We start from the raw sequence: 23108 nt of genomic DNA, 5'->3' as shown, positions 1-23108 counted from the left end.
AGGACAATGTTTTAAGATTACGATAGTATTTAGACAACAAAAAAGAAAGAAGATACTTAAAAGTGTACAGCAGGTTACTAAGTCAGGACTGTAATGTCCATATGAATGCTTAATAAACTTTGGCAAGAGCAAATGTAATTTTGGGGTTGCTACATGAAAACATTGAATTGATAAATCGTATTTTTTGTTTTCAGTTAGCTTGCTTTTTGTCAGGATCAGAGCATCCTTGAATAAAACGTGTCTCCACAAACATGCAAAAGACACATTCATCCCTGATAACAACTTACTTCCTATTTCAGAAACATATTAAACAATGTCCACTGTGACATTTAACTTCCTCACCAATATAAAACATTTGAACCTCATCCTAGTTGCCTCGTTGGAATATGGAAGTTTGTAACATAGTTTGTAATATATATACATAGATATACAGCCCACATATGATCAATATATAAAAAATCTTATTTTCATGATAATTGTTATTCTTAAAAACCTGCTTCCAAAGCTTTGTGAGACGAGAAGTCTATTATGGCTCTACACCAACATCAAAACAGAGTATGACTGCCCCCTGCTGCGCTCCTGAGTGAACTTACTGCTAAAAACCTGGTCTACACTTTGTGAATGGTCAGGGAAGAATATTTATACATATATAAATATATTCAAATAGTATATATATTCAAATACAAGTATGTATGTCCACATATCAGTGTGCACATGTCATACATATCAATATGCTTACATGCGATATATATGTCATTATATACATGTTTTTTTAATGCTCATTCAGAGCACCCCCCCCCCCCCCCCCCCCCCCCCCAGCCTCATGAGTGTTTTTTTCACTCATGGTCTCCATGATGTCAGGGATCCTGACAGAGGCGGAATAAACAACATTAAGCTGAAGGGGAAAAATGTCATAAACAGGTGTCAAAGTATTAGTCTCTCGTCAGCAGAAAGTATATCAATAAACTTAAACATCTACTATGCGTGATGACTAAGAAGGTGACATTCCTCTCACGAGGCTGTTTGTCTGTCACTATCACACATCATGTGTATTAAAATGCGTCAGCAGCAATGAGCCCAATGGACTCCACAGATGCTCTGTGATGTGTGTCTTGGTGTGAGGCCGAGTTTTAAGAACTGTCCACCGAGATGACGTCTTTAATAATAATGAGACAAAACAAACAGGACCAAAGTCCGCCTGGACACAGCGAGACAACAAACGAGGTGAATGTCCGCATCAGAGAGCAGAGGGGCTCGTTCAGCACAATGGTGGGAGAGACGCGTTCGTTTCGACCAAGGTGAATTTCTAATATTGTTATTATAACAGTCGTATTATTTTGCAGAAGTAGCCCCTCCGAGGGAATGGTTGGAGTTTGAAGATGAAATACGACTTAATGACGAACTTCAAATGGTGAGTAGAGTTTATGTTTCTCTCGCGCTTTTTCTTGCTTGTATACGAAAAATTGCACAGTTTAAAAAATATATATAAAACTTGTGTTTTCTGTAAATACCTGTTTCTTTTTTTATAGCAGCGGTGAAGCTAATAGCCTTTGTGTTATGTGACTTTTCTGATGTTATTATAATGATAATTAAATTATATTTTTTTAAAATGTCTACAACTTGATTTTTTTTTATAAAAAAAGAAGCTATTAATTACTGTTATTACTATTTTATACATATTAAAAACGAGTATACACATTTCGATAAAGAGCTCGAATATTCTGTTATTTAGGCATGGGAAATGGAGCTTCATCTTGGCGAAAAAACAGAGACATCCATCAATAAAACAGAATTAAAAAAATATACATTAAATAAAAAAACACGTTATGAATGAGCAGCATTGAGAGAAACCTAATTAAAACACGTGCAACCAAATAAGACCAGGACAACAAAAAGCCAGGAACTGTTTTTGCTGTTAATAGTTCAGATTTAGTCCTACATATAAAACACATGTATGTTGAAATACATACATAAGTTTTAGAGATCACCTGTAATCAGTTTATTGCACAGCTGCAGTAACTAGTGAAAAAGATATGACATAATGGGTAATCTAGGTATATATTGCTGTTCTTTGGAGGACATGTTGATTGCTTTACCTGTCTGTAAAATTCTCTTTTCCCCACACAGCAACATCTGCACAGAATGACAGCATGTCTATAGGTAAAAGGTAATACAACTGGCTTTTATTCATATGGCAGACATATTTGAATATTTCTGGTATTCTAGGAACCATGCATACAAATCATAAAGCCAACTATTTCCATAGGCAAACTTTATTTGCATACATATAGCTGCAGTTTACTGGCGTTCGATTTATTACAGCCAATATGTAAACCTGTCATTCCACTTGTCATCCAAACAAAGAAACCTTCTCCGGCTGTTGGCTATTAACACACAAGTTAAAGGACAAGCTGGTTTTTTCGTTTTTCTTGTTTTAATTGTATTTTATTTTTAGCTCAGTAAAATTGACTTTTAATTTTTTTTAAACTAAAAACACAATTCTCACCAAACTACATTCACAGCTGCGTCATTGTTATTATGTGAACCGTGCAATAAGTTCCCATGTGTGCAGTTCAGGGAGGTGGAGGAGGGGATGGTGTGCCTCAGCGTCGAAGAGTCTTTCGTCTAATCATGCACTGAAGCCCCTGGTTCCCACCCTGTGCCTGGCGGTGGTGGTGATATACGGCCTGGCCGACAAGCTCAGAAACTTTGTGGCCGGCATCTTCATCCCACAGTACCACTTCCCCTATGCAGTGGCTCTCTGCTTTGCCCAGGTTGGTCTGCGCTGCCTGGCTGGTTTCTAAGGATGATTCAGGCTTTATTCTGAATTAAGCAATCAAATATGGAGGCACTCTTTGTCTAACCACCTGTGTATTTGACTAATTATTAAAAAAACAACACCACACACTATGGCTCACCTGCTGTTATGTATACACAGAGTATTGTGTGTCATGACAGCAGGGTATTTGAGCATACTGAGATTACATGTGCCTTTATAGCATTTCTGTCAAACAACAACTAGTATGTTGATACTGAAGCACCATTTATATATATATATAAAAAACTCACACATACTGCATGTACATTTATGTAAAAAAAATACTGAATTAAAAAAGTATGCTACTACTACTTCTACTAATAATAATAATGATAATAACTAAAAAAATCACGTCAGTTATTGTCATTGGAGCAGTTAACTTCATACCTGTGCAATAAATTCAGCTGCTGGCTATTGTAAATCTGTCAGTATTTGCTGTGGGTGTGTGTGTGTGTGTGTGTGTGTGTGTGTGTGTGTGTTGGTTTAAAGGGCACGTCATGTGGTAGTGTTGGTGGTGGGGAGTGACAGAAGGGGTTCAGTGTTGATTAACACTCGGGTCCAATAGATGTTTAACCAAACTGCTGCACAAAGGTCTGAGATGTAAATGTGGCCCCATCCAAAGGTTGAAACCAGCTAAAGACTTTGTGAATGAGTCACGTAAGTGTTCAGACTGACCTTGACAGTAAAAACATATATTAACTGTGGATATAAGGTAAAGATTTTAACAATTAAAACTTGTAACAAGACACCATACAACGTATCGAATTCTAACTATAAATTTGCAATAAACATGTCATATAATAATTAATAAATAAACAGATAAAGAAATAAATGATACAACATGACAGTGAATCAAATAAAAGGAAAATAATAAATGTAAATCACAAAAGTTGGGTGGATATATTCTGTATGACTGTTCATACAGTGTTCTGGTGTCTGGTTGTTGTTGAGTATAGTGCTCTGGGGGGGCGGAGCTGATAGTCCGGGTGCTGGATGGGATTGTTCCCAGCCTCACCTGCTGCGTCCTGTCTGTCAGGTGTGATCCACTGACAGGTGGAGGCTGGCACACAGAGTACAATGACATAGATTAGGGGTGCAATGAACAATTCTTTTTATTATCAATCAATCAACAGATTATTATTTTTATGATTTATTGATTGATTAAATAGGCTGTAAAATGTAAGTGCAGATGTCTAATTGCTTGTTTATCTAAAAAAAAAAAACAAAGATATTCAATTTAGAGTTATAAAATCTGGGCCTGCAAATGTTTGGCATAATTCTCTTGATAAATTACATAGATAAGTGATAGATTACAAAAAAATGGTGCTCATTCATTTCATAGTTTATTTAGCTTATCATCCCAGAAAAATAAATGAGAAAGCACAGAATCAACACATTATTGGTTTGCATCATTTGCATGTGAGGGAGGAATATGTCAAAAAAATCAAATAAAGTCATAGTTTTGGTATAAAATAAGTTTATTGATACAAGTTGTGGTGATTCTGGGAAGCAATTTCAGCAGCAAAATTTGTAGCAATATAAGTGTAGATTGTCAAACTTTAATTAAGCATCTAATTAGCAGCCTCATATCAGTAGTTAAATACTTCTGCCTTCTATTTGAGTCTTTAATGCGCTGTGGTTTTTATAGATTCTATAACTCTTTATATTTACATGATCTCTTCCAGTTTCTGGTCTCTCTCTTGGTCTTAAATCTCCTCCATGTCCTGGATCTGGTGCCTCTGAAGCATTACTCCAGGTCCCTGGGCGAGAAGGTGCTGGTGCCTTCCATCTGTAACAGCATCCATGCCGTACTGGCCATGTGGGCCAAGGCTAACACCTCCAATGCCGGCCTCTTCCCGCTCATCCTGTCTCTGCTGCCCATGCTAACTGTGGGTTTCAGTTTCTCTCAGAAGCTGGCATCCACTCCATCCTTCCACATCTCTGTTCCGATTTCCATCCTAGGCGGGACATGTTTTGTCGTCACAGGTAAAAAAAAGTTTGGATGTTATTTAGAGGTGGAACTGACGGTTCTTCGCCTCTATTTAACTTCCTGCCTTTCTCTCTCTTTCTCTCTGCAGCTTGTCGGGGTCTGTCAGGCGTTGAGCCTCTGGAGTACATGTATGCACCTCTGGCTTTAATCCTCCACAGTCTGTCTCTGACTTGGCTGGCTAAAGTGTCTGAGGCCGAGCGCCGCCACCACCCCGACGCCCAAGCCTCCGTTTTTGACATCTACTACACCCAGCTGGTCAACCAGAGCTGCGTGCTGGGCCTCCTGTGGCTGCTGCACCCGGACAGTCCCTGGCAGGTGTTGAGTCACAGCAGCTGGCAAAGCCTGCTCTTCCACGGATACCTGTTCGCTATTCTCCTGCTGGGTATGGTGATGAACTTCCTGGTCGGTATGTCGGCTCTGTGCGTCTCACCGCTTGCTGCTGCGCTGCTACACTCAGCAAGGCAGCTGGTGCAGCCGTTCCTCCAGCTTTTGTAGTTTCACTCGAAAGGACTAACAAAATGATTGACTGTTTTGTGTGACACACACACACACACACACACACACACACACACACACACACACACATTGTAATTTAATCCACATCAATGACCACTGTGTCATTCTGTTCTATGGAGACTAACCAGCCCGTTCTTTGGTGTTCCCCAAAGTTACGTTAGTGATGTTTGTGACGTGTTGTCCGTAATTTTGTAACATTGTTTACGTTTTACTTTTTGGATTTTATGGATCTTAAGCCCGACCATGATGTTAATGATGTTTTGTTGCCTCAAGCTAAGCCGAAAGTGTTTTTGTTTGAATTCACAACATGTGTTGCGACCGTGCGCTGGGCTGCCCAGTGCGTCAGGAAGTGACGCAATCGGGGTCTGACAAAGCGTCAGAATGTGACGAGTTGGAGTGAGAAGTTGTTTGAAACACTTTGACCTTTTTTCCTCTGACACGACCTGTGCTACTGAGCCACTTGGATAAAATACAGAATATCAGCAGGGAGGCAAATTGTAACCATGATAGCATATTTTAAACGAGAACAGGTTAAGGATTTACAGTTGGAATGAAGATCAGTTTTTCTTCTCTTTTCTTTTTTTTTTTACTCAGTTGAAAGATGACTTATTCAAGAACAACACATTTTTGTTGCTCTACATATTTATTTGTAATCTATATTTATGTACTCTATATGCTCTTTATACATTTCTCTATATACAATATCCTCACTTCTGCTGTTGCTCATACTTTTGTAGTAAAATATTTGCAAGGATGACTGAGGACCTGTACCTGACCTTTACAGGACTCATTTACTGAACAGTATTTAAGATTAACATATTTAAACTTGGATGTTTACCTTTGAATGATTCTGACAGATTTTTCAGATGAGAAGGGACGAGGATGAGTAACGTGTTTATTTGTACTGGACACAGACTGTTGAACAAGCTTTAAAGCGTTCCATTCACTGTGTTACTGATATTTAAACTCAGATCCTTGACTGAATGAATTTTTAACCAGAGGTTTGTGGAAGTTGTTGACCTTGAATGAATAATCAGATTCATTCAGTAAGAGTTAAATGTTGTTAACACCAACCAAAGTTATTAGAAGCTTAGTTGTCTTAATTAAAGAATATGCTTTTATTATTATTCAATTAGCTTTCTCACACTATGTATTATATATATATTTTTTAAAAGCTGATATTTCACATGTTTAAACAAATAATATAATAAAGAATCTGTATACATTTAATAAACTGAAATAAGACTTTATTTCCAAAAATATTTATTGTTTCTAACAGCCAATAGTACACAGCAACATTACACAAAACTGCACATATTAAAAATCCTCTATAAACCGGATTAAATTGAAACTTGTTGAGATCACTTTTTCTGTAGGTGGAGTTCTGCTTCGTCCTGCCTTGGCCTTTAAAGCTCAGATGTGCATTCTCCAAATTATTATTATTTTTTAAGATGATTTGTTGGGCATTTTTCACCGTTATCTGATGGAGGAAATTGGGGACAGAGAGAGAAGGGTTTGACATGCTACTAAGGTCCCACGGCTGGAATCGAACTGCAGACGTTGAAGTTAGATGGTATGCGCTGTTCCCCAAATTATTTCACAACTAAATACTAGCTCAAGACGATCAGGGACTTAGTTTTTTCGATTCAGGAACGTGAATTAAAACTCCACATAAAGATTTATGGCAACACCGACATACAATCTGTATTTATACTGCAACCAAAACTGAAGACGAAAGCCTTTCTTTTTACGCTGCCGTTGACATGTCCCAATCATACATAATGAATCGGGGCATCCTAAAAATGTTATAACAACTGTAAACTACAAACAATGCAGGTTTAAACACATTCAAACATATTTTTGCTATTGTTTTATGATGTAGGAAATGCATTGTTTTTCATTCCCAAAGACTGCAGTTTTACAGTGAGAAACATTGAATGTTTGCTTTCAATAAAAACTCTACAGGACAATCTTGGACATCCTTGAGTGGTCTGTATTGCCAATGTGAATGAAGGAATTCAGCCAACTACTTTAAGGGAAGCCTTGTCAGCTGCAGATGCTAATCCTTGCTGCATGTTTCAGTACCCGAGTCTTGTCCTTTATGAGGGGTCAGAGTTGGGCGGTAGATGTATACCGAGACTCTGCAGCAGGTTAGAAGCCGGTCCGGCCAGCCCCGACTGGCAGCTGAGGGACTCCAGCAGGTTTGTGACCAGATTCAGGTCGACATCCAGAGGCTGGATCTCCTCCTCTGTCTCTTCCCTCTCCGCTCCATGGACAGAAGCAGAGGGATGAGGGGAGCCATTGTCCGAGCCCGCCTTGTTGTAATTCTGCAGAAACGACAAATGTAGTAAAACAGATGGTTTCATAGCTAGAGTCAGGACGATACACATGCACTATTTCACATACGTTTTGAAAATTAAAAATATTTCAAGGTTGAGGCTGAACATATGTGGATGTGTAATTATAGAATTTACCGTCAGATTGAAGCTTTGTCCTATATTAGTGCTCATCAGCTCCTGATCCATTTCATCCATGTATTTTCTGAGACCGTCCAAAGTTTCTGTTCCGTTCATCTCTGTGTGACCTTCTTTCTCCTCCTCCTCCTCCTCATCACTGTCCTCTTCATCATCATCATCGTCGTCATCTAGATCATCTGAATCAAGCTCTTCTTCTTTGCTTCCTATACAAATTTAAAAAACAGACAGATTCAGAAGATGTGGCTAGTTTCTGCTAGTTATTTTTAACATCTGGTTTCACATCTGTCATAACGTCAACATACCGAGTAGTCTGTCCAGAGCGTTGGCCATGGAGTCAGGCTCAAAACTAAAAGGCTGAGTCGAACTGCTCCTGGAAGACAAAGAAAAACAATGTGAAACTTGAACGGAAACACTATCGGTGGGACAATGCATCTTGAATGCATTAGCTAGACAGGCTAGAGTGTGCATGCACTAGCATTTGGAGCCCAGATGGACCATGAAGAGATCACAATCCATGCGTTACATAATTTCTACCTTGGTTGGATTTACTGTACTCCAACATGTGTGTGGGTATGTTTTCTGTCCATTAACTTTTAGTATCATATGCAAAATAAATACATAAAATATCCTAAATAATTGTATTAATTGACCCAAATGTGCATTTGATGATCTTGGCTAAATATTATCAAAAGTCAGCCAGTCTCACCAGGGAAGTTCAGCCCCCTCATGCGACGACATGGCGTTGAGGAAGTTCTTCATCCCTTGACTGACTGCTACCAGGCTGTAACCGGCCTCCTCTTCCTTCTCATCCTCCGTCTCCTTTCTCCTCTCCTCTGCACCCCCGACACTCTGTTTCCACTGTTTGGTAGAAGTGGAGTTTTGGCTGCCAACATCAGCTCTCCCCCCACTCCTCTCCTGCAATATGCGCTCCAAATCCTGAGTTGTGATATCCAGCCAGCTGTCACCTGGAGATGGACACAACGACAAAATAATTATGGGAAATGCTCTAAAGAGAGAGAGGGTAGAGAATGGAGGATGCACACCAAAAGGACAGAAACGGAAAGGACTTGGCAGGAGGCAGAAAATCACAGGTGGCAGAGACAAAAGCAATGTCACACAAGCTCCACTTTAAAAGGATGCATCTACAAACTGTTTTACCAATTATTTTCAAGAGTGTTTCATATTCAAAAAGGACAGATTTCCACTCACTGTCCTCTTGGGGGAGCTGTGACTCTTGTTTCTTCAGCTCCTCCAAGTTGATCGGACCGCAGCTGTGCAGCAGCTGGAGAACCTCCTCACCCGGGGACAAAGCACTGAGACACAATAGGTAGATTCAGGCTCAGATACACTGGGATTTCACAGGCAGGCACATTCACACAGTGTCCACACACACACATGCAAAGCAACAGTCCTCACCCTGATTTTGAGGCGACAGACTGTTTGAAGAAGTTTTCCGCAGATCTCGTCAGTTCTCTGTAATGAGCCGAACCTTCCAGTTCTTCCTGCAGTTGATAAATGCTGAGTATATTACATGTTTTCTACAATGTGTGCTTTTATGCCTAACCTAATATTCCTGGTGTGGTAAGGTAGCTACTATTCCTCTCGGCCTCAAACATTCAAAAAGTGTGACTAACCCGGAAATAGTCGTTGCTTTTCAGACTGTCCATGAAGCCTTTCCACTGAGGGTTACAACTGACGGGGGCATCAGGCTCTGATGATGGCAGCCTGCACTTAGAGCACAGGATCTCAAAGCCATGGGCCTGGGACACACACACAGAAACAGACACATCATCAAATACAACACTAAAGGGCCACCTTGCATTCTACTAAATGCGTATATTTATTCAACCGAAAGACAGATCAGAATAAAGAGGAAACCCAGATGATGGCTCACCAGTTTCATGCCGAGCTCGTGGGATTTGTACTGGGGGTGAGAGTGAGGAGGCAGGATGAAGCCGCTCCTCCTGTCTGGAGTGAACTGCTGCTGCTGCAGCTGGGCGTACAGGCAACGGGTGAATGTCACCTGGAAATACATAAACATACAGTATAGTACAAGGTTACAGCTTGTATTAAGGTTATGAAGACATTTCACAAAAGCTGAACATACTAATTCAAAATGAAAACATAAACAGTGATTACATTAAACAACATAGAAGCGGCATATTTGAAACAAAACCGCTATGATCATGAATCTCTAAGTGCGTTTACCGAGGTGAGGACTCTTGTGTTGGGAGGAAAGGTCTTGAAACTCCGACACGCCTGCAGATCTACTGGATCCCGCAGGTAGAACGCCGACACTGCAGGGGCGACCAGGTCTGGTCGTTGTGCTAACACCATGGCGATACCTGAAGGTATGAAGCAGTGGGCACGGTGGAGGCCAGCTTTAATCTTCTCTGGGTACCTAAGTGGAGAGCAGAGATTGATTTGCTTTTCCATTATTGATATATGTTTACAGTACCTGGTGATACCAGTCGCATATATTATTTCATCCACTTACATACAATATTTATAAGGCCTTTAACAAGCCGGTCTTATGCTAATGCAGGTGTTTTATCAAGTTTGTAGTGAAGAAGTATCAAACACTGATTTTGTACAATGATTTGAATTCTGATATTTAGCTTTTTTTCCTCTTTACTGTAAAAATAGGTCAGGGGGATACAGCATACATACTGGAAAGCATATATACTTCTCAATGTCATTGAATTTGCAACACATTTGTGTATCAGAAATAGACTTTTAACACAGAGAGACATCCCCTCACCCCTCTAATCGCTTCCTCAGGGCTGAACATATCTTGGGGCTTGCCCTGCAGGCCCCTGGGTGGGTGGAGAGCAGTACTATAGCTTGTGTCACACTTGGTGCCACATCTTTCGAGACCCCCACTGGACTGGATTTGGAGGGACAGGGCAGAATATGCAACTCTCCCCTATAGAGGAAAACCTGCAAAGAGAATTAGTGAAAACATTAAAGGTTACACTTCAGGTAAATACAGAGAAGAAGAATATATTCATAATGGGCCATATGAGAGGTTGTGTAATGTTGACCATTCATTTACAAATCTGACCAACAAGTTTCAAATGTGTTTTTTTTATATCTTACTCAAATTAACTGAAAACCAAAGAGGGCTATCAATCCCCAAATTGAAGGTATGCGTTGGGAGATGCTTTGTACTTAAAGGGCTAAGACTAAAAGACTAAAAAGATCTCATGTGTTCGACTCACCCTGTTTTCACTGGTGTCTGGACTCAACCACTTGGGAAGATAATCTGCTGCTTCAATCAGAAGAAACTCTCCATCGTTGTCCTCAACCCTTCACACACAAGCACGGAATGGAAGTTAGAAGCAGAGAATCAAAACAACAAACAACTGAAACAGCTCCCTGTCTAAGAACTGTAACATCACAATGAAATCATTTTACTGTTATTTAAAAAAAATAATAATAAACTAAGAGCACATCTTGTCTCACCTGGCTATGAGCTCTGGGAAGGCCTCTGTGATTTGCTGCAAGAGATAAACAACAAACCACTCGTCCTCCACATTGTCCCCAAACTGAGTGCTACCTCCAATGTGAGCAGGTACACCACCTGACAATACAACACATACATATACATATGTATATATCGTTGCGGGTACCAATATTGAAATCAATACATTTCTGAGGTGCTGACAACACAATACCTTTCTCAGGATGAAACTTGAGGTTGAATGACTGATGCTGCCAGATGTATTGTATCAGGAGTGAGGCGACCTTTGCCAAAATCTCCTCTACTAGACGTGTGAGATGCTCCTCAGTCTGCTGTGAAGCTGAACCGTCTTTCTGGATCAAGAAGAGTTTGTACTGAACCATGTCTTCCTGAATCACTCTTCTCTGCAGGCCGTCCATTGCAGTTTTTCAATGACTGGCTAGAGTCAAACAAAAAGTAGGAGAGAAGTATTAAGGTTTAGTAAAGGCTAACGTTAGGTAACAGCTAACCACACACAATTTATCACAGGACAATCTCTTGTAAGTGTCTTACCTTGTTCTGTTTTTAAATATGAGACGGTAGTACAGAGAGATTTCAATGCGGGAAAGAAATTAAACTTTTCTCATTTCTACGAACGTTGCTAGCACGCCATCTGTCACTGTTTAGGTCCTACTGTTAATTCCACTCGACTTCCACAATGGTGCAACAAATAACAGTTCCTACGTTTTATATTTACTTATTTTCACCGTTTTACCAATAAATATAATAATAAATAATAGCTGCACATCCTAAATACAACAGATTATTACAGAATTTCATAAAAATGTCATGATTCATTACATGATTCGCATTTTCAGTTCAGTCGAATTCACCAACAGCAAGCGAATACATTTCAGAGACGCAATCACGTTGCGCAATGCCTGCTGGGAGTTGTAGTGAAACGGCTGATATTCCTAATGCTGTTTTGTGGAAGTCCGAAATCTATTTCCCGTGAGACAACGGAGCTGCGTATCCATGACAGCCTTATTATTGTAGTAGCTGATGCTAACGTTAGCACAACATTCCTCTGAGGTGGCGATAACTCGCTTTACTAACGTTATATTTTAAAATGTAAACGTAATTGATCGGCAGCTTCTGGACCACACAATATGCTAATTATTAAATATACGCCGTTCGTGCCTTGTTGATGTTTTATCTGTCCGTCCATGTAACGACAGCTAGCTTATAGCATCCTGCGAACAGTTAGAAACAACGTTAGCATATGTAGCAATTAACATACGTAGCTATTAGCATATGCAGCCAAAGCCTCGTCCAGCTTCCACTGCTCTAAGGGCGTTTATCTGCGGACTAGTGGGAATGTTGGACCTCCCTCTGAACAGTTCACAGCGAGTCCAGGACGTGGAGGCAAGAATGAGAGACGAGGGCTTGAGCTTGAGATAAAACGGAGACGGGGGAGAATGATTTCACGGTACAACAGAAGACCTGTATCGCACAAACTTGAGATGTGAGTACCGAAGTACCTGGATTTGTAACTGTGACGTTACCAGCTGAGCACTATAAACACGGGTTTGAGGATGAATGTTGTTATTATACACTGGAGGGACGTGAGATGACATGTTTATTGATCCAGCTACTGACAGTCCATCTGAACAAGGTCTGTATAGTAAAAGTGAAGAATACATTTGTTGTGTTTATAGGGCTAAGAAATGCAAAACCAACAGTATGATCCTTTAGATAGAAACAACAAGAATTATGATACAGTTCATGTGGACAATCAGCTGTTTTAACTATATTGTCATGATGTTTTCCCATGTTGTGATTGTAAGCCCATCACTATCATTAAACACAAACTCCTACTTTTGATTGATGTTCTCAATCTGTCTTTCATGCAGACGTGGGTTGTCTCGCAGCAGCCTTGACCACCACCCTCTCCCAGAGGAGGCAGACGACAACCAAATGCCTCAGCGGTACCTCCATGACCTCCAGGAAGCTGTCTCCGCTCACAACAGGTAACTGAGTCCTGGTCAGCCCTGATGTCTTCTGCCAGGGGATAAACCTTTTTTCCAGAGTAAGGCCAAGATGAAACAACTTGGAACTAGTACACAAAAATACTCTTCCCTGTGTGTTACGTAATCGTATATATATTGTCTCGAGTGGACAGCTGATTCTCAGGGCTCTGGCTGTGTGAAATGAGACACCCAGAAGCAGTAGATTAATTGATATCACATTGCCTCCTTCAGATGTGCAGTTAAAAGAATAAATAATGAGTCAGGCTGTTGGAATATTCAATTACTTTGACATTTGCCCTTTACTTTCCACTTTGAAACCTTGCCTTTTGACTATGTCATCAACCACCATCAGTAAGATTCACGCAGCCACATAACAGAGACCCGGTTTATGTTGTGACATAGAGCGTCATGGGGTTTGTATAATTGACTGAGAAGTGGTGAAACATTACTTATCAAACTGTATATATACCCACGACTTCTTGTCCTTTCTATGCAGCTCAGACACGTCTGCTGCCTCGGGCCACTCTGACTGTCCCACCGTCATCTCAGTCGACTCCAACCAGTCCTGGTCCGGCATCCACAGCTCTACAGGCACCGGCATCTCCACAGAGAGGAGCTCTGTTTTCTCCTGGGGCTACGATGTAAGTCTACTCCTGAGGTCTTAGAAACATACTGTGCGCACACGCACACACACACACACACACACACACACACACAGACATTGTTTTTCCTCTCGCATTTCTTCATCCTCTCAGTTATTGTGTTGCAAAGATGAAAAGACGCCACAGACATACTTTCACGCACGTTTTAATGTCAGATTTTGATTTACTTCTTAACATTTGTCACCTTTTGGCAAACCCGTGGAAGGTTCCTCATTTGTCTGCTTCTTCTTTTTATATGCGAGACGATTCCACTGGGTATTGGTTTGTTATTATGCTGTTCTTTCTAGCCTCAGCTGGTACTACAAAACTTTTCCAAGACTCAATTATTTATTTAGTGAGTTGTCCTCAAGCTGTGTCTGGGAAAGGGAAAAAAACAATTCAGTTACACAGACTAAGTCTCTCTCTCTCTCTCTCTCTCTCTCTCTCTTTCTCTCTTTCTCTCTCTCTCTCTCTCTCTCATTCTCTCTCTCTGTGTTTTTTGTTGCATAAAAACAATCCTGCTTGACCTCAAACGCATACAGACATCTCAAAGCGCCATAGGGGCTAATTATTATGCATGTTGAGGCTTGCCATGAGATAAACATTTAAAAAAATAAAAAAAAGAACCAGCGATGTGATAGTAATAACTGAAAAGCAGCAGCTTTCCGTCATAGAGCTGGGGTATGAGAACAGAGGAATGACTAGTTTTCCTTCCTCTGTCTCCATCTCTTTTTTTTTTTTTCGGTCTCGTAGGAGTTCGACAAGGCAGCGTCACGGCAGGTGCAGCAAATGTTTGAGGAGATCGACAAAGAGCTGTATGAGGGGAGAGGCAGCGGGGGAGGGATACTCCAGGGGCTGCACGATGAGTGTCAACAGTGGGCCACACGTTTCCCACATCTCCGGTATGTTCTCCACGGTTCCCCACCAGCCTCCTCACCTTTTACTGCAGGGTTCAAGTGGGAATCAAAGATTAATGCTGAAAAGTCTTGTATGAAAATATTATTATTTTCCGAAAATATTCGTTGTGTTTGTGTGTCACTCAGGATCCTGGGGACTCAGCTGATGTGTCCAAGTGACGAGGGCTTCCAGTGGTACGATACTTCAGGGAAAGGCAGCTCTGCCGGCAGCCCATCATCGGGCAAAGAGAGCAGCGTGAAGTCCCAGGAGAAAGATAAGAGCACCGAGTAAGTCCTAATCGCACTGACGCACTGGTTGACTGTCTGATGTCAAAAGGACACACCTGCTAGATACGTGTCCTTGATGGAAAGAACTTCTTTTTGTTGCTTTAATGTTTAAAGACACTTCTCAGAAATATTACGCCTCTCCATCTCGAGTGGCTGTTGGCCGGCGGTCCAGATGACTGGTGTCAGGGCATCAATTATAGAGGAGTCCTGGCTGACTCTGTGGTTTTGTGACCTAGATGCTCAGGCTTCTTAATCAAGTTTGGTGGGTCATGTTGACCAGCTGTGATGAATAGTTTGCAAGGACTGCCCCGTTTAAAAACTCTTGTTAATGTCACTATGTAGTGTGTACACTGTAAAAGTTCTTCTCACGATCTTCCTTCTCTTGAGTTTATTTATCATTTATTTATAGAAACACATACAGGATGTGTGGGCTTGTGTCTGTGTGCGTACCGGTTTTTTTGTGTACATGTTTAGGTGCTTGACTATGTGTGCCCTTGTCTTGGGGGGGGGAGGTTGAACGTGCAGGGCAGGAGAGCGGCGCTGATCACGGCCTCCTCAGCAGAGTCGGATGAGCCTCCTGGCACCTCCAGTGGCTCCAGCAGTCACGACAAGCCGAGAGTGATTGAAGTGGAGGGCCTGATGGAGGAATATCTGGCTTTCGATAGCAGGGACTTGTGAGTTACTCGCTGTCCTTGTGTGGCACAGTTATGTTCTAACGCCAGAGTCTGTATCTAAACCTCAGCTTTTCTATGTCTGCCTTCTGCAGGGAGGACGAGTGGGAGCCGGATTGTTCGGAGTCGAGTCGGAGGCATCACTCTCTGCCCCCGGTCTCTCCGTACCGGTGTCGCCGTCAAGCCGTTCTCGACCTGCTGTTTGATGATGTGTGGCGGCAGCTGGTCGGCTGGATGAAAGAGCTGGTCCAACGCCACTGGGAATGCTGCACCTCAAGTACGCCTGAATTGAACTATTTTGCACACACTGGACCTAACTTGCATCGACAACCGTCCATTCTTGTGCACAGTATTTGGAAGTGATTGTATGTTTTGATTGGCAGGCGATGAAAAGATTTCTGGGAACTTGAGCCCCGTGCCGCAGGACTCCCAGAACCCCTTCATGCTGCTCTCCATGCTGCCGACGATGCTGCCCAAACTCGGCCAGAGCAGGGTGCCCCCGCTCACAGCTGGGCTGCAGTTTCAGGTCAGTGGTTTGAGGGGGGGGCAGTAGACTAGGAGCCTCATTTCACTTTTAGCACCATCAGCAGTTTGATTTTAAAAATAAAAAAAGTATCTTTTTTTTAAAAAACGATTATTTGTGCTTTTAAAAGAAACAATGAAACGCAGTCAATTGTGACCTTTCATATAAAATGCAATTCAAATTGCGGTATTTAAACTACAGTTTACATTTTCGTTTTAATTTTCTTCACTGTAAGTTACTGCAATATATAACATGAAAAGAAAGTTCTGTTTGTAGAAGACTGTCTTAGTCAAGTAGAGCTTGACTGGTCTTGAAGAAGAGTTCTACTGTGAGGTCTCAGCAGGTCTCTGGTCCACAGTCCACTTCCTGCCCGTTGCTCTCTCGGCCTCTCAGTGCTTCATGTTCAGTAACTTGTATCACTGTTTTCTTTCCTTCCCTCTTTACTCTCTGCTCTTCACTTTGCCAACATGTTTTGTACCTTTTTTGTTTCTTTTGTCTATTTCCCCTTCTTTATGTTTTTCTTTTTTTCTTTCTTTATGTTTTTCTTTCTTTTCCTTCATGTTCTTTACTCACCTCTCTTCCTTTCTCCTTCCTCCACTATCTTCCTTTGGTCATTCCTTTTTCTCCTTTTTAAAGAACACAAAGTCAAGGGGCTCAAAGCACAAGTCCAGACGGAAATCCAAAAAGCAGAAAAGGCCTTCCACTGTATGTAACTCCCTCACTTAGAGCCAAAATGGTGGTGTGTTGTGTGCACGCCGTCCATGCTGGCTCATTGTCTTTATCTCCAGAATAAATGTGCTTGTGCCTGTTGATTAACCCAAAATCATCACCACCGCTTTTTTTATTGATTAACTGCAATTTATATTCAACATGAACTACTTTTGATTTATTTTTAGATCTTTCTTTTCTGTCACAACTAGTTGCTAGTTATTGCTTATGTTGCATTTTGTGAATGTTGTTTTTGGTTGGTGGCGCAGCAGATATGCGGTCCTCCTGACATCACTGCATGCTTTGACAATGTGCTGTATTGTACATATGAAATGAACTAACCATGTGGCCACTGGCCTTCGTAAAATAATATATTTATATCTGACCTATATTATGTTACATCCCTCCTAACTTTTCTTTCATTTTCTCCCTCTCCTTTACTCCTCCTTCCTCTTATCACACTACTTTATTACTTCCTCTCACACCATGCTGCAGGCTGGACGGGTCCCAGTAGGAGCAGCAGCGACCCAGCACAACCTGAACGACCTAATCGTGATCCACAGCATCCCCCTGCAGCAGAGGAACCTCGGTGTGCTGGAAAGAAACCAGTATGGACACATTTTACTCTTCCGACCAAAATGGAAAAATAAAAGCAAAATCAATGACACTTCCAGCCACACATTTGTGTATCCGTAATATGTGATTTTTAAACCTCCAATGGGAATGAAAGAGGCACAGATGTCTTGTGGTCCTTGTTTTCCATTTACAGACAAACACATTATAGAGAGACATAGCCTCACTCATACTGTGTTTTTGTCCCTGGTCCTAACACCTTGTTTGGCAGAGGACGCAGCCAGTTGGCAGCAGGTGGAAATGCACCATTCAGTGATTATGCTCCACTCTCTCTTGTCGCCACACAGGGAGCCAGAAGAGCGGGCGTCTCTCAGACCAGCCTCCAGCGTGGTCCCCTCCAGTAAACCGTGCCCTCGCAGAGCCCTGGAGCAGAGCTCCTCCTCGCTGTCCCGCCCGGCACAGTCTGCCCGACGAAGGAACCCTCCTCCCCGAACCCTCCTGCCGCTGGTTCCCAGTCTGAGTCAGTCCTGCGGAGCGGGATCCATGGATGACGTCGTCCGTGGGACACGTCTGTGAGTTCAATCTTTGGGTGGCACAAGGCGAGCTGTTTCTCCCTGATTCTAGCCTTTATGCTAAGCTAAGCAAACGGTCTCCTGGCTCCAGCTTCATATTTAACAGATATATATGAAAGTGGGATCATCTAAATTTTTTCTCTTCACGTCTGTTCTTTATTCTAAAAGTATCTAAGCTATCACAAGAAATATAATTCTACCTTTGACTTTCATCCTCACACCTAAGCTGTGAATTATCGCAACTCCCACGGCCTTTTCAGAAGGAAGTACATGTTAGCGCCATAGATGCACCATAGAACAATCTATCTGCACTTATTGTCCGTGTGTGTGTGTGTGTGTGTGTGTGTGTGTGTGTGTGTGTGTGTGTGTGTGTCTGTCTTCTTCCACAGACCCACAGCCAGCAACTGCCTGACGTCTCCCTTGTTGCTCCTGAGCAGGAACACGCTGCTTCCCCCCATCAGCACCGGAGACCCAGAGTCATCTCACTCGGGCCAGCAGTGCAAACCTGCACAGGTGAACCACAGCTACTCCGACAATGAAAAGCTTGTTACAGCACCTGAACAGACACACAGATTAAAGGAAGCTTAGAAACAATTATATTGTAGCTTCTATTAAATACATACAAGTCATTTTTTTTCCCCGACCAGCGTCACAGAGGCCCGTCCAGCCGTGCCCACAGTGCTATAAATGACGAAGCTGGCAGCTTAATACCAAGGGATCGTCACCACCTGCTGGACGCCTTCTCTCGGCCCAACACCACTCACACATACAGGGTGAGACGCTCTTTATCGTCGCACATCACACCTCCTGCATACACATGCGGCGTACTATCACAGCTGGCAGGTCAATGATTCTGTGTATCTCTCTGGAGAAAGGTTTTCTTTTGTTTTAACCCATTTGGGTCTTAAAAGTAATGAGTTGGCAAAGTTTACCTTTTGAATTGTACGATCGATGGCGATGTTATTTCTAGTGGTTTGAGTTTCAGAGACCGTGGTTTTGACCCCTGGTTTTATTTTCAGTCCGACACTCCTTACCGTCGTTCCTTCACAGTGTTGGACAACATCGGGCAGGGGCGGCCGGGCAAAGCCTCCGTAGCCACAGGTCAGAAATTCAACTTCTATAGTTGCATATGAAAACTTACTTCATTTTTTGCCTGTACTTGTACTGCACATACTCAGGGCTCGTATAAGATATGGATCTCGTAGTACATCAGTTATTCAGTCAGGCGTTAATTAATTTATTCATTCATTCCACCAGACTCTCTTGGTATCGGCGTGACGGGCATCAGTCTCGGCATCAGCAGCTCATCTTTCTTGGACTCGTTTCCCCACCACCCCTTGGGACACTCGCCCATCAAAGACGAGGAGGAGCCAGACCCACAAGCCCCGGTCCCAGGTCAGTGGATTAAAGCACCGATGAAGCTCTTCCAGACTGAATAAACTATGAATGAAAGAGGCTCGGGCGGCTGGCTTCAAGTAAGATGATTTAAGTCAGTATCTTTATTAAATGTATTATTTGTCCTTCTTTCCCACAGCGACACCGGTGCCTGCGTCAGTCCCACCTCGGTCTTACACCAGAGGAAGCATCTCGACCAGGGCCGGCAGACCTGCCTTGTAGTTTGCCTCCAAACCCTTCAGCCATTCAATCTTTATTCACTCCAACAAAGTGCAGCATTTATGCCCCCTTCTTTTTTTTTTTTTACAGAAGTAGCAGAAGTTTTTGTTTGAGGGTCTATTTTTGTATTTCAGAAATCAGCTCATGTGGCTGCCAAACACACAGTAACTCCGTCGTCATGTACAGTACGAGCTGTATGGGTGGACATTTGTACTTTGTATGTATGATTGGAATGTGTGTATATATCTATTTATATGTGAATGTACAGTATATTGTCCTCCGCTGTGTTGTTGTGCTGGTAAATGACTATGCAGGGAATAACACATCCACCCAGACGGGGATGGAGAGGATGAAAAGCACTTTCTTTCCTCTCTGATGCTACATCAGAGAGTTTGGTACTGTATCTTTTATAAGGACACAATTTTCAACTCACTTTAAAATCATATTAATCAGAATATGGTGACTGAACATCTCTGTAGCCCACATGCTTTTACATTTACACCTCAAGATAAATGTAGGAATAGAAGCTGTAAATAACTTCATTCATCATGTCTGTACAAATGACTATTTGAGGTACATTCTCCTCATTACCTGAGCAAAGCCATGTGGGGATGCTTTGACAGGGGACATCAGGGTAGTTTCGTTCGTTAATAGAATATTATATCAGACAGCCATGCGACACAGGTGACAAAGCTTGAAAATCAAAGCTCATCTTCGATGCATTTTCTTTTGTTCGATTTTATACAAAAAAAATATTAAACTGAGTACTGACAAAGTATATACATTTATTCATTTTTTATTAAGACTTTGACAAAAAAAAACAAAGACAACAAATAAAAGATGCATTTACATTTTGAGAAGCGTCACATGAAAAGCCAGTGAGAACAGACAAAGAACATACAGAAGGAAGCAGACAAACTCTGCTCATACATGAGAGTCGAATTCTCTTATTAATCTAACAAGTGCCACTATTTATATACATTGTATCTGCTATAACCAGAGCCTCAACGCTTCTCACTTTTTCCCTCTTTTTCCTTTTTGGGGCCCACTTTTTTTGGAGTATTTTGCTTCCAGGTCGGAGAGGAAACCATTGAAATTCTGCTCTCTGGACTTCTGTTTTTGCTGGAAAATAAGAATGAAAAGATGTTTTGTTTTTTTTTAGAGAGAGAAACACAAACAACTCCTCGAACAACTTCATACATGTGCAATCGTTACCTTAAGCATCATGACTAGACTGTCATCCTCATCACCGAGCCCCATCTCTTTCTGCATTTCTTCTGCTTCCTGTCGCTCCCTATCGGCCTGGAAGGTTAATTGCAATCAACATCACGGACATTGATATACGTAGAAAAGTGTAAAAGGTGTTGGAGTCTTTTGGCCATCCAACAATCATGAGAGAATATCTAGAAAAACAAATATGAGCTGTGAGGATTCTGTGGCTTTAACCCCAAACACATTGCTCACCCTCTTCCTGCGAGCCCTCTTCTTCTTGTCGCTCTCCTTCGTAAACGCCGGAAACGCTGTGACTTCTCCGCCCTCGATGGCGGCCTGGATGATGCCGCAGAGCCTGGGCTCATCTTCCTGGGAGCAGCACATTGCCGAAGCTGTGATGGCGTCCATGTTTCCCTGGTGCTGCACGTACAGCTGGATCACATCCTGCCGCTCCTCTTCAGAGCCCTTATATTTATTCTCAAACTCGAGGATGTCCTGCACCGTAATCTGGGAGAAGGATGCAGAGGAGAAGCACGTATGACAGCTGCTGGTCAAGGCAGTACAATTACGTTTATGTATGCAATAATCCACTATTATCCCTGGGTACATTCATGTTGAATGGCAGGTTAGGTGACACCACATTGATCCCCATCTACTGTACATTTATAATACAATTCCTGGAATACGAGCGACTCACTCCGGGTGTCACATCATTGCACGTATAACACAGAGACTCATTATGAAGTCATATTTATAACAATAAGGTAAACACCCGCTGTGCTCCATTACCTTGGGGAAGAGCAGTCTCCAGTAGTCCTCCCAGCAGCGGTCTTGACTCAGGACATCAGACTCTTCATCCACCGTCCCCTGCTCATCGTACACAGCTCTCTGCTCCTTGTCGCTCAGCACCGCATACAGCTGTCCCAACACCTGGAGGGGGAAAAGGCGAGATTTACACACATATCTGCAGGCCTCAACAAAAAGTATGGTATATAATATATATCCAAATATAGATTGATTAGCACATGGTGGGCAATTAATGAGCAGGTATTTTTACCTGACAATATAGGATTAACAGGATTGTCAATGCTATGTAGTAGTATGTAGTAATCTGTCAAGTAGTTAATTAACTGGACAATTAAAACGATCCACAGACACTTGCATAATATCTGATCTATACAGTTTGGGGCAACTGTAGTAAATGGAGTTTACTCACTGTTGTACTTAGCTAGCTGTGTTTACTCACTGTTGTACTTAGCTAGCTGTGTTAGCTAACGGTAGCTCGTTAAGCTAGGTTGTGTTCATTGTGTGTTCGACAGCCACCATCGAGAGTTCACCTGGAATTTCTCCGTGGCCAGTGGGTCTTCCGGAGCCCGGTCCGGGTGGACTTTCAGCGACACTTTGTAGTAGCTCCTCCGGACCTCAGTCTCGGTCGCCTCTTTATTAACGGCCAGCACCTCGTAAAGGTTCGAGGTCTTGAAGAGCTCGTGGCAGCGCTCGAGCAAACCCATCCCGACAGCTTTACCGTTAATCCGGTAAAGTATGTATTGTTAAAGTTTAGTTTTGTGGCTAAATATCCAGGATAGGTAAGGCGTTTCCCTTGCTTTCCCTTTGTTGGTGATATCTATTTCGCGCGCTGGCCTGTCGCGTACATCCGTGCGTCCGGCGACGTGGTGACGTTTCAAGAAGAAACGCCTCTTATTGGTTCTCATTATCGATATCGTCAGACTACGTAATAAGCATGAAAAAAACATTACTGTACAACAGATGGAGGCTGGTTTTTAAATGGATAAGTTAATAAATTAAATACTTCGTCTTTTACCTTTTCGTACCTTATTTTAGATATTATTTAAACGTATATATAAACACCGTGTTGATCTTTACTGTTTATGTTTATGTTGATTTCGTGGAGTTATAAGTGACACTAAATGTGATCAGTCTGTGACAAAGCCTGGAATAAATATAAACACTCCTCTTGACTCTGGTAATAATGAATGAATTAAACCTTATTTTATTTCAAATCTAATCCTAACTCCTTAATTACAATCTAAACTCACTGTTGTAACATTGATCCTAAACGCACGATTAACTGAACGTGACTTCACATATTTTAAAATCGTGATTCTTTACTAACATA

At 41.9% G+C, this 23108-nt stretch overlaps 4 protein-coding genes across 5 annotated transcripts; 2 read left to right on the top strand and 2 right to left on the bottom strand.

The window, feature by feature from the left end:
* The first annotated feature begins 1249 nt into the window (after positions 1 to 1249).
* Positions 1250 to 6601, top strand: si:ch211-248a14.8 (uncharacterized). The gene is made up of 5 exons (XM_068719936.1): positions 1250 to 1411; positions 2128 to 2167; positions 2573 to 2774; positions 4504 to 4804; positions 4897 to 6601. The coding sequence occupies exons 2-5, from the start codon at positions 2151 to 2153 to the stop codon at positions 5301 to 5303; spliced, it is 927 nt and encodes a 308-aa protein (XP_068576037.1). The 5' UTR covers positions 1250 to 1411; positions 2128 to 2150; the 3' UTR covers positions 5304 to 6601.
* ecd (ecdysoneless homolog (Drosophila)) lies at positions 6586 to 11980 on the bottom strand. The gene is made up of 14 exons (XM_068719924.1): positions 11817 to 11980; positions 11479 to 11703; positions 11267 to 11384; positions 11023 to 11110; positions 10563 to 10741; positions 10010 to 10202; positions 9696 to 9824; positions 9436 to 9561; positions 9218 to 9303; positions 9011 to 9114; positions 8508 to 8766; positions 8104 to 8171; positions 7799 to 8004; positions 6586 to 7651 (listed from the first exon to the last, which is right to left on the bottom strand). Exons 2-14 carry the CDS (start codon positions 11681 to 11683, stop codon positions 7424 to 7426), a joined length of 1989 nt encoding a protein of 662 aa, XP_068576025.1. The 5' UTR covers positions 11684 to 11703; positions 11817 to 11980; the 3' UTR covers positions 6586 to 7423.
* Positions 11981 to 12271: 291 nt separating this feature from the next.
* fam149b1 (family with sequence similarity 149 member B1) lies at positions 12272 to 20214 on the top strand. 2 transcript variants are annotated; one of them, XM_068719919.1, is made up of 16 exons: positions 12272 to 12768; positions 13157 to 13273; positions 13770 to 13914; positions 14668 to 14816; positions 14958 to 15098; positions 15611 to 15772; positions 15865 to 16046; positions 16153 to 16295; positions 16929 to 16997; positions 17496 to 17608; positions 17921 to 18145; positions 18535 to 18658; positions 18793 to 18918; positions 19165 to 19246; positions 19403 to 19540; positions 19680 to 20214. In XM_068719919.1, exons 1-16 carry the CDS (start codon positions 12722 to 12724, stop codon positions 19760 to 19762), a joined length of 2046 nt encoding a protein of 681 aa, XP_068576020.1. In that variant the 5' UTR covers positions 12272 to 12721; the 3' UTR covers positions 19763 to 20214. The 2 variants fall into 2 exon arrangements, with proteins under 2 accessions (XP_068576020.1, XP_068576021.1); XM_068719920.1 differs by lacking the exon at positions 16929 to 16997.
* A 325-nt stretch (positions 20215 to 20539) lies between these two features.
* dnajc9 (DnaJ (Hsp40) homolog, subfamily C, member 9) lies at positions 20540 to 22624 on the bottom strand. Its single transcript, XM_068719922.1, has 5 exons — positions 22309 to 22624; positions 21761 to 21901; positions 21224 to 21478; positions 20975 to 21061; positions 20540 to 20881 (listed from the first exon to the last, which is right to left on the bottom strand). The coding sequence occupies exons 1-5, from the start codon at positions 22480 to 22482 to the stop codon at positions 20774 to 20776; spliced, it is 765 nt and encodes a 254-aa protein (XP_068576023.1). The 5' UTR covers positions 22483 to 22624; the 3' UTR covers positions 20540 to 20773.
* Positions 22625 to 23108: the final 484 nt, after the last annotated feature.

This window comes from Cebidichthys violaceus, unplaced genomic scaffold (assembly GCF_023349555.1).
Source record: "Cebidichthys violaceus isolate CVI_PGR_0920_01 unplaced genomic scaffold, fCebVio1.0.p SCAF_10, whole genome shotgun sequence".
Lineage (NCBI taxonomy): Eukaryota > Metazoa > Chordata > Actinopteri > Perciformes > Stichaeidae > Cebidichthys > Cebidichthys violaceus.
Note: the sequence above shows the minus strand (reverse complement) of the source record. Positions and strands in the feature narration are given on the sequence as shown.

Coding starts and splice junctions, on each gene's coding strand:
- si:ch211-248a14.8 (XM_068719936.1), top strand. Junction 2,775..4,503: donor TGGCTCTCTGCTTTGCCCAG/GTTGGTCTGCGC, acceptor GATCTCTTCCAG/TTTCTGGTCTCTCTCTTGGT. Junction 4,805..4,896: donor GACATGTTTTGTCGTCACAG/GTAAAAAAAAGT, acceptor TTCTCTCTGCAG/CTTGTCGGGGTCTGTCAGGC.
- ecd (XM_068719924.1), bottom strand. CDS start 11,683: ATGGACGGCCTGCAGAGAAGAGTGATTCAGGAAGACATGGTTCAGTAC. Junction 9,304..9,435: donor AAAGCAACGACTATTTCCGG/GTTAGTCACACT, acceptor TATCAACTGCAG/GAAGAACTGGAAGGTTCGGC. Junction 8,172..8,507: donor GAGGGGGCTGAACTTCCCTG/GTGAGACTGGCT, acceptor TTTGTCTTCCAG/GAGCAGTTCGACTCAGCCTT.
- fam149b1 (XM_068719919.1), top strand. CDS start 12,722: ATGATTTCACGGTACAACAGAAGACCTGTATCGCACAAACTTGAGAT. Junction 12,769..13,156: donor GTATCGCACAAACTTGAGAT/GTGAGTACCGAA, acceptor TCTTTCATGCAG/ACGTGGGTTGTCTCGCAGCA. Junction 16,047..16,152: donor CTGGGAATGCTGCACCTCAA/GTACGCCTGAAT, acceptor TTTGATTGGCAG/GCGATGAAAAGATTTCTGGG.
- dnajc9 (XM_068719922.1), bottom strand. CDS start 22,482: ATGGGTTTGCTCGAGCGCTGCCACGAGCTCTTCAAGACCTCGAACCTT. Junction 21,902..22,308: donor TGGCCACGGAGAAATTCCAG/GTGAACTCTCGA, acceptor TTCCCCCTCCAG/GTGTTGGGACAGCTGTATGC. Junction 21,062..21,223: donor AGAGGGCTCGCAGGAAGAGG/GTGAGCAATGTG, acceptor TTAACCTTCCAG/GCCGATAGGGAGCGACAGGA.